Below are 10,968 nucleotides of genomic sequence, written 5' to 3'. Positions count from 1 at the left end.
TACCTTCTCTTTAACGCTTGCAGGGTCTCCAAAATTCAGCGGTGATTTGTTTTGCCCTGATGATAGGCGACAGTCACCTCTCTCTGGCGTTTTTTTTTGCCTTCCCAAACGGTTTCCACCATCAGGTTTCATCGGACGAATGTCCTATCCATTCATATGTGTTCATCACACCATAGACGCTTAATCTTCCCCCAAGCGGTTTCATTTCCCATATACAAGTGATACATTTTTCCAGGCTTAAAAGCATTATTCAACGTTCTACAGATCTGGTCATTCTTCACGCCTGGCTGCGACCAAATCATCGTGATATTGCTCCTCCCATACTTGCTGCCCTCAACTTTGAGTAATCCAGTGGTCCTTGTCTTCCATACAATCTGCCGCCTCTTGTCGTTAATTATGTCCTCCAGTTTCTCCAAATCTGTTGGTCTTCCTTTCTCCGAGCTCTCATTAGATGAAGATTCCTCCCTATCCTCTTCCTCCACCACATTCTGTTCTTCTTCCTCTACCAGTGTCCACTCCCGCAGGAATTGCCTAGATAGTTCTCCGGCCTCTTCTTCTACTGCATTTACAGTAATTTCTCAAGACAATTAATTGGCTACCACATTTTCCTTTTCTGGTTTATACACTACTTCCATGTTATACTGTGCGAGGAGCTCCTTCCAACGCGTAATTCTAGCCTAAGACTCCTTCAGCTTTCCCACCCATTGCAAAGGCCTGTGGTCCATGTGTATCCTACAGCTTCTGCCAAATATATAAGGTCTAAAGTGGTCAATAGCCCATACTATTTCCAAGACCTCACGTTACAACGCACTGTATCCGGTCTCTGTCTCTGTTAGGCGCCTACTGGCATATGTCACTGAGCGATCTCCCCCTTTACCATCCTGAGACAACACCGCTCCTAATGCATACTCACTCGCATCTGTAGTGATAGTGGATTGCCGAGTGAAGTTAGGGAAAGCAATCACCGGCTCCTGCTGCAGCTTCTCCATGCACCGCCTGATATTGTCTTCCACCAGCAGAGTGATGATCACCTTCCTGCCTTTCTTCAGAAGGTTGTTGAGTGAGACGAGGTACTCAGCCATTTCTGGCACAAATCTTCAGTAATAATTTAATTTTCCCAGTAACCTCCGAATTTCCTTCACATCCCTAGGTACTGTCATCTTCCGCATAGCTATGACTTTATCTGCATCGGGTTTAGCTCCTTCCCTGGAAATCGTGTGGCCCAAAAAATTTATTTGTTCCTGCCCCAACGATGATTCCCTCCCGATAATTTGAACCCAAATTGCCTGATTCCCTGGCATACGCTGTGTAAATGTTGCACATTTTCGTCTTCGTTCTTACTGAACACTAGAAGATCATCCATATAAATCTGGCATACTGATTCGACTATTCTCCTCCAAAACTCATCCATCAGGCACTGGAAGGTAATGGGAGCATTTTTTAGGCCAAACGGCATCCTTGTAAGTTCATAGTGGCCTCTCTCGAATGTGAATACCATCTTATGTTGATCCTAAGGGTGTATTTTGATTTGATGATATCCGGCCTTCATGTCCAATGTGCTGAATACCATCATCCTGCTCAGCCTGTCAAAAATGTCTTCAAATCTGGGGATCGAATACTTTTCGTCTATGGTATTCTCATTCAGCTTTCTGTAATCCATCACCACTCTGTACTTTTCGGTAGTTCCACCTGGCACATTCTTCTTTTTAACTGCCCACAATGGACTATTGTATGGGGATGTACTATCAATAATTATTCGCTGGTGTTTTAAACTTTTCAGCTCTTCCCGGATGTGGTGACGTAGGGCCTGCGGGTATCTCCTCTCTTTCACATATGTAACGTTATCTTCTATTAGTATGATCTCATGTACTGTCTTCCCTGTAGCCACAAGCATGTCTCCTTCTTTAAAAAAAATATCTTCATATTCTCTCTTAAGTCTCTGTCTCCAGTCCTCAGCTTGATTGATTGCTCCTACTCGTCCTCAGGTTTTTTTGTCATAAAATTTGTAAATTTTAGCCCCCAACCTTATTCTCCATTTTCCCTAGATATTATTAACCCAAGCACCCACCTTTCCTAGCAGATCATACCCCATAATCACTTTGTATTCCCTCAGTATACTACCTACAATATGTACCGGCAAGTTCTTCCTACTAAATCCACACCGGTTCAACCCTATCTCCACCACACCCTCTACCTCACAAGATCTTCTCATTCAGCTGATATCGAAGTGACAGGTCACTCAGACTGTAACTTCTCCCCACCAGTTCTGAACAATCCTCGAAAACTAATACTATACAATATAATAACATAGAAAACAAAAACAATAATGAAATACTATTTACAATTTAAAAAAAATTCCTATATGCATATTATATTAAAAACTCACAAGCTCACTTAAATAAATGCTAAATAAAAAGTTTAAACCAAAGAATAAAATTTTTAAAAAATTTCATACAGTAAATGAACAAGGTAGAATGAAAAGAAAATATTTAAAAAATAAAAAACAGAATGAAAAATACAATATTTACAAAAATCAATAACAACCTGGCTGTTATATTTCCTCAAGGGATAAACAATCCCACAAAGAGTCCTTTTCAGTAGAAGTCGAGGCCTAAATTTGTTTAAATAAAAAAAAGATAACATCAGAAACAACAAACACAACATAATACTGATTAGAAAGGCTGCAGTATTGTGTTTCTCACTGTCGTCTATCATTACCTACAACTCTTGTGTTTGACTATCTTCTACACAAGTACAGTCCTTAGTAATTATTTAAGAAAACCCTGAAAAAAACCTTTTGAAATCTTATCTCCTTCCTAAACTTTATGATATACGTTACAACAAAGTATTTGGTTAACTAACTCCAGTAATGTTTTGGTAATTGTGAGACTCAAAAAATCTTTATTATCTTTTAAATCTATAAAAAATATTTTGATGATATGAATTTGAACTTTATTCTGATTTGTAGTAAAAACATTTATTTTAAAATAAAACAAAAATGAATATTAATTTTGAAAAATGTAATTTAATAAATTTCTAGATTGATAACTACTTTTCTATTTATACATTAAGGTGTATTTAATATTTAAACTAATTCACTTTATCACAGTTGTTATTGATAGCTTTTCGGGCTATCAGACAGACTATAGAACTGTCTGAGGATAGTTTTACAATAAATTACTTTTTACAAGTATTTAGTATTTATAATATTTTTTGAATATGCAGATGAAATTCCTTGATTAAAATCAGAAAAATAGCAAGTATGAATGAATGATTTTTATCTTGGTAATGGATGTATATTTATTCGAAATGTTATAATTCAGAGAAAAATAAAAATTTTATAAGACTCATGAAGAGATTATTTGGCTTGTCTTATTTAATATTTATACACAACTTTTAAAAAATAATCTGAAAATCAAAAGTGCATATATAATGGAACATTTCCATGTGTGTATATATATATATCAGTATTATAATAGTATTTCCATGTGATAGTTAATTATCAAATTATGATTTTTTATTTACAATTTTTTTTGTTTATAATTCATTGCTTCTATTCAATTTTTTAAGGAAAAAATTATATAAAAATAAATATTATACATATAGCAATTATTGTAAAAAATATATCATCTATTGATGCTAGTAATTATTATTATCTTTAATTTTAAGTAATGTGAACTGTATTTTAATTTTATTGATTGAATTTTTTGTAGGATCGAGGAGTCCTTGTCCTAAAACACCAATTGGTAGACGTACTGGTAAATAAAATTCCACTATATTTGTATTAAGAATTTAATAACACTTTCTTTACAAATAGTGTTTATCAAATAATATTGTCTAATATTCTTATTGGTTAGTTTTGTTCATAATTGTCAAAGTTTATTGTTGCACTGAACAACTTATGTAATTAATTATAGTTAGTTAATATTGATATGAGGTTCATTCTCTATACAATGTAGGACTTGTGTCCCTGACTGATTGTAGGTCTTTACTATTAATATAACGATATGAAAAAAAGTCTTTATTTAGAGGAAGGACCGTACCTCGAATTATCATAAACACACTTACTTAATTTGACTTTGTATTGAATTATTTTCATTTTTTTAAAAGTGGAAACGTTTTCTTAGGTCAGTACATTTCGAATAATAACTTTATTCTTATTCTTTATTATTTTATTTAAGTTAACTTCAAATTATAATTAATTATATTCACCTTTTTTGTGTTTTACGGGAATAAATCAGCTAGTCTGAGGTATGCACAGGAACAAAAAACCCTGGTCATTCAAATAAATTTAACAATAGTAATAATTATTTATTATATAAATATGCGCCATGATTAATAATTAAATTGTAAATATTCTGTGTATAAATAGTATTTACTTAGTATTAGTATTTAACTCAATTATATTTATTTTTATTTGTATTATTTTCATTACAATTTTTGTTTATTTAAGAAGAAACATGACAAAAGTTTTCAGTAAGTAAAATGAAATTACATTGGGATATTGGCTTAACTACTGTTTATAATGTTAATCAATCTATGCCTATTTATTTTATTACAATGATGCGGAGGTTTGATTATACAATAAGTGGAGGAATAGGTGTGTAAAGGAAAGAATGGATGAGGACTGGCCACTGGAGATGGGAAGAGAATTCCAGAAGGAGGTTGCTGGTATGAGTTAATAAGGCGTCGCCTAGTAACAAGCTGACAATTCACATTTTAAAATCAGTTGTTATAATTAATCATCTAACTAAATGACTAATTAGCTAATAAATAAATTATAGTTTTACTGAAAAATTCACTATTCTAGTTATGAAGTCAATTGGCTTTTTAAAAAGTTATGACTTTTTATTATACAATTTGATGATTTTTGAGATATTAAGGAAATCTAGCAAATATATACTTTATAGTTATGTTCAGAAAGAGGGAAAACTCATCTTTCCAACAGTACCAAAACATTCAAATTTGTTCAATGTTTGTACAAGTAATAAGTGTTCAAATTGATCTATGAAATTGTGCAAACATATTCGCTATCTCCAGCAAGTAGAAAAATTTCAACTTTTTCTTATTACTGGAAATTTCTATAAAAGGGTTTCATCCCCTCAACCCACTTAAAAGACAGACTTTAATGAAGAGGAAAAATAATAAAATTAATTCATAATATTCTGTAATTATACAGGTACAAAACGAGTCTTCAGATTGCAATCTCCTCTGCAAATTACTAACCATTTCAGGAAGGAAAATGAGTTCATTTTCAGTGTCTTCACTCCAAAAAACATCCTTAAATTTTATATTTTTGGTTCCAGTTACCTATGTATGAAATATATAATACAGGGAAATATTGTGTTCATGAAAAATTTTCAATTTGAAATGCATGTTTTGTGGTTCCCTGATTCGAAATAACCATAACTGATAAATTAGTCTCTGTGTGTGGTCAGCCTAGCTCAAAAACGAAAAGTCGTATGAAACTGAAATTACATATTTAAGGTAGGTATATGCTTAGGATGAGAGAAAAATCAAACCACTGAAGATCCATTTTATGGAAACGATTTTTCACCTTTTTTTAATTTTCTCAAAAACAGCTATAGCAATTTTGATTAAAGTTGGTATGTCAACATAATATTGAATGATCATTGGAATTGTTGTACTTAAATGCGGATTATTCTGCAAAGTACCTTTAATTTTGTTAATTTAAAAAACAACTAGTTCTCATAGTTGGTGATAATAAACAATGCATAAATATTAAATAATCTTATGAATAAGTAAAGGAGAAAAACTAAAATAGACATCCAATTTGAACAGGAAAAGCTGAACTGTATGATCTTTCTTAATTGCATTATAGCTTTGTTATATCTTGTTAAACTATTGTTTTCTTGATGGGAACGAAATTTATGTTCTTTATTCTTACCTTGAGACACCCTAAAAGACAAATTTTTGTAGCAACAGAAAAATAAAAATTTTTTGTTAATAATTTTCACTTCCATGCAAATTTTTTTTTTTAATCACAAAAATAGCAATAACTTCAACAAGACCCCACTAATTTATACAAAACTTGGGGATGTATGTAAGGTGGTAAGTAAAAGTTATGTGACGTAGACATCTCATCACACTTTCACTTCCAATGCCTATACAGTCCACTTCAAACCATGGCCTCCTCAATGATGGTTTGCCTCTCAGTTTGGTCTTGTGCATTCATTCTTAAAATGATCTGTGCATTTTTTTCTCAAGTGGGAATGTCTTCCTATGTTAGCCTTCGTCTCCTACTTACTTACAGTCCAGTACACGAGCAGTTATTGGTAATTTCTTCTTCATTCAATCTGGCTTCTTAGTCTGTCTCTATTAGTTAACCACTTAATAAAATGTACATTTGCTTCCTAAAAGAGTTTGTATATTTCTGCTAGTATCCTTCATTGGTTGGTTCCTAACATTATCCTCAACATGTCTCAGGAAATATGTTTTAATTAATAGTAAGGATTAAATTCCAAATAAGACTATATCATTAATCCATTTATAATGTCTTTGCAGGATCCCCTGCTCCAAGAAGGCCCACTCCTATGAAGAGTAAGTAATGTTTGATATTTATTGATTATGATTGTTGATAGCTAAGTTAAGACAAATAGAAATAAAAAGGCAAAATAAAATCCAAATAAGAGAAAAGGCAAACAAAAATTGATTTTTTATATGAAACAAAGTTTATTTACTGTTTCTTAGTATTTCCATATTGGCTTAGGAAATCTTATACTAGTGTCTTCCACTAATTGTCTGGAATTGTCTATTAAAAACACTCCTCGAGTTTATAGGCAAGTCTTTTGCACCAACTTCTTGACAAAAGTTTTTCAGAGCAGGGAAAGAAATTTATTTTAGAAATAATTAAAACTTATTTAACATTAAGCTATTTATTGATTTTGAACAAATATAATTTTGATTTCAGTGCATTTGGTACCACCAACTCTCACCCTTCACAGGATGGATGACTCTGAGTATGAACTTTATAACTTTTATTTAATAACTTCATGAAATTAATGACGAATTTGCTTATTGGGGCTCTTAAATAATTGAATTTTTTAATTGCTTTACAAATTCTAAGAATTAAAAAAAATCCTCAAACTGAATATTAAAAAATCATAAATTATATAATCATATAATACATTATCAAATAATATATGCATATGTCTGGATAATAATATATATTATTGTATATATATACACACACATATGTATATACCATATAATACATTTTCAAAATATAAAATCATCATCAAAATTATAAAATCATAATGAGGTGTTGATAGTTGACCATAGATTAATATGTGGAAATGATGGGAGGGGGAGGGGAGTGATCAGCAAATAAAACAAAAATTATTTATCCATGCCAACGTTTCGACCTGAATTTTGGGTCTTCATCAGGGCTAAAAAACAAAAAGAGATAACAACCATCATTCAAAGAAACATAATAATTAAAATTAATAAATTTAGAAATATACATAACAATGAATTGAAAATAAAATAGTTCAATAGTAATCATAGAAGTAGATTTATAACAATGAAAGATGAAATATTATATTGGTAAGAAGAAATTTATAAGATAAGATATATAAGTAGTGTCTAAAAAACTGCAAAACAATTTGAATTAACATAATGAACTGTACGAAAGAAAAATTAAATATATGATACAATGGGTAAGTAACTTATATATGAATAACAATGTGTGTGTATATATATAAGTTAAAATACTTAGAATAATAAAGTTAAAATAGGAGGAAATAGACACGAGGTGAATAATGTGAATGCTTGAATTATACTGTCATTTATTTTTACCATCCACATAGGCTATCAGCTGTTATTACAATGCTTGTTTGATAATAGTACTATAGTATACACTATTTATCACCTCCATCCCAGTTCACGAAGTGAACTTTGAGTTCACAAAATAAAAGACATAAACATAATAATAAAAAACTTAAGAACAATTCCTTGAGAAAAAGTGTACAAAAAGAACACGAAAAACAAAACAAGCTATAAATTCTACTATATATACATATTATAATAACAAGAAAATCATATAAGAAAATAACATAGCTAATTAGACTGAAAGAAAGGGAGAAACAAATTATGACTTTACTTGCCTGGATCGAGAGGGATGCAGAGGTGCCATAAGTGGGTATTCCTAACCCTCTGAGCACCAGTTATCTCCTGAATGGAAACTATGTTGTATTCTCGTAGCGCTCCACTTTGAAAGGCCCTTCATAACGCTGACCCCCCTTGTGACCACCGGATGATGGTTGACAATATACAGTCGTACCCAATGAAACTTTATGTGAATCATCTGGTACTGCTGAGGAAATGTGATTCACCTTGGGAAGTTTTTCTTTGAGAAGTCTACTTACTTTACGGTTGTGAATTAGGGTGTCTTTTAGATGCGTGTATGTCGTTGTTAGCAAATCTCCCCTTCTTTGTACCGGGTGACTGAATACAACTTCTACTGGTGTAAACCCCATGGCAGAATAAATTGTGTTATTGTATGCTAACACCGCTCTAGGCATTGCTGCAGTAGCTCCTAGTCCCTTATGTAATTGGAACAACCGAAGATGTTCCCCTAGAGTATTGTGTAGGCGTTCAATGGACCCGCGCCCTTGTGGGTTCCCGGAGGAATTGAAATACCATTTTATGTTCAACTCGGAACATTCTGTGGTTGTACGAGCGTTTCAAAATTCCCTCCCGCCGTCAGACGTAATGGTTTGCGGTACCCCATAGCATGACATTCAGGCAAACATACCCTCCCAAACGACGTCGGATGTTTTGGTAGGCAAGGAGCATGCCATAGCTAATTTACTGAAGTTGTCTAACAACTGCGACACAATGCGGCGAGAGTTTCAGGTATAACGCGATGGTTAGTTATTCCTTCATGATAGGCTTCATCTAACTCTTTTTGATGCTCGGGATCATTTATTGTTTCCATAATTTTAGAACATAAAATGATGTTCCTATCGGTTCCTATCCTTTCTGTTTCCAATAGGTGCTTAATTCGATCTAAGATTGTTTTATTTCCAACATACATGTAATATGTTTTGGAATGTTTGGTTAAGTCATTGAATAAGCAGATAATATCTCCCAGTATAACCGAGGGAACGGTCCATACCGTTACAATTTTGTGTCTGCCGTACTTAGTATGTTCTGTTCGCGACGCACCTTTAGTTCTTGTTTTCCAAATAATCTGCCGCTTATGTTGGTTGACTATAGTATCCGTCTCGTTGAGATATGTATGGCAGGATCCTGCAGGGACTTCATCTGCACCTACTGTAGTCCCCTCATCGAGAAACATTATTTCGGGCAGCACCAGAGGGGCCTGCATCATGGAGCAGCTTCGCATAAAGAGCTCTGGATAGCCGGTCCGCGACAACATTTTGTGAGCCTTTTTGGTGGACAATTTGAAAGTTATACGTACGCAACTTTTCTTTTCAGCGTCCGACTCTAGCTGATGACTCTTTAAGGTCGTCTGTCCAAACTAATGGTTTATGATCGTTGCGGAGAGTAAATCGCCTACCAAACAAATACGGGCAGAAATGGTCTACTGCCCAAATGATGGCTAAGAGTTCGCGCTCAAGTGTGCTGTATCTCGACTCAGCGTCCGACAGCTGTCTGCTGGCAAAAGCCACCACCCTATCCCCAATATCTGATTCCTGCAACAAGATGGCCCCAAGCGCCCTGTCATTAGCATCCATAGTCAATATAAATTCATTTTCAAAGTCTGGGAATACTAGCACCAGTTAAAGAAGAAAAAATAAATCCTTTTCAGATAAAGCAATTATCATCTTTGAATTAACATAGTTTTTAATTAGATAAAATCATAACATGTTACAATATTCATTCTCTAATTGTTAATTGGTTTTTATTGACTTACAGATTTTGATTATTGCGAAATGAGTGGGTACCACTGAGATAGGACAGATCACTAAGGGGCTTCACATACATGAGCTTGGTGAAACACTTAATATTGGTGCAGCAAAGATCAATACTTCATTGAAAGGACTAAAGTAATATTGATGATAGATAAAACTCGGATACAAAAGACAGAAGTCCATTCTAACAGGATTTAAAATCAAGAAGGCTTATTGAAAAATTAGGTAAAACTGATAATAGTGTACACCATGTAAGTATCTATCATTAAGTTGAAAAACTCATAGATATATTATTTTAAGAAAATGTTTGTGAGGGAGGAGAAAAGGAGGAGGGGATGGTTTCAATATAGTAATTATTCTTTATATAATTATTTATCCAAAATAAATATTATCTCTATCCTACTTTTCTGTTGGTTTGCTCTCAGTTCCTGTTAAACAGTGCTGCTGCCTGCTGAAAAAGATTTTCGGCCGTCATGTCTTTTTCATAACAGCCTAGAACAAGATTTTGTTATTTCAGGCAGGCTTATTTTCTAAACAGAACATCACCATAAAAGTGGACTGAATTTTGTTGTGGAATTTAGGAAGGATTTTTTAAAGAAAGTTTAAGAGTTTTTCTTCTTCCTTGAAGAAGTTTGTCGGGGGGTGCGGTCAGCAAAGAGTACGATATTAGAGAGATCGGTGGCTAAAGGATTACCCATAGCTAGGCCTGAAATTTGTTTAAAAAATAGACCCTGGAATGTGAGGTAGCCGGATTCGCAACAAAGTTGGAGAGACTTGAGGTAGGAAGGAAGGTCTAGAGAAGTATGTGTTTCAATGGTGGACCAGTTGGATTCTACTAAAAATAAAACTTTATCTATGGGGATATTAGTAAATAGGCTTTCAACGTCGAAGGAAGTGAGGATGTAGTGGTCTGGAATGGTGAGGTCCAATAATTGATCGCGGAGGTGAAAAGAGTTGTGAATGTCATATGTATTGTCATGGCTGAGAGCTTGTAAAGACGGCAGTAGGTATTTACTAAGTTTAACGGCGGGGGAATTGATGTTAGAAGTCATCGGACGGAGGGGGGTAT

The 10,968-nt window shown here is 33.6% G+C and overlaps 1 protein-coding gene across 2 annotated transcripts in view; it reads left to right on the top strand.

Moving 5' to 3' along the window:
- The window catches only part of LOC106688370 (uncharacterized), an 83,779-nt gene that overhangs the window by 69,059 nt on the left and 3,752 nt on the right, over positions 1-10,968 (top strand). For both annotated transcript variants that reach the window (XM_014432790.2, XM_014432791.2), the window contains 4 exons: positions 3,714-3,758; positions 6,526-6,561; positions 6,932-6,980; positions 9,904-10,150. In XM_014432790.2, the coding sequence (XP_014288276.1) occupies positions 3,714-3,758; positions 6,526-6,561; positions 6,932-6,980; positions 9,904-9,910 (137 nt within the window). In that variant the 3' untranslated portion in view covers positions 9,911-10,150. The remainder of the gene's footprint in view (positions 1-3,713; positions 3,759-6,525; positions 6,562-6,931; positions 6,981-9,903; positions 10,151-10,968) is intronic.

This window comes from Halyomorpha halys, unplaced genomic scaffold (assembly GCF_000696795.3).
Source record: "Halyomorpha halys isolate HHAL.00 unplaced genomic scaffold, Hhal_1.1 Scaffold1113.1, whole genome shotgun sequence".
Taxonomy (NCBI): domain Eukaryota; kingdom Metazoa; phylum Arthropoda; class Insecta; order Hemiptera; family Pentatomidae; genus Halyomorpha; species Halyomorpha halys.
Note: the sequence above shows the minus strand (reverse complement) of the source record. Positions and strands in the feature narration are given on the sequence as shown.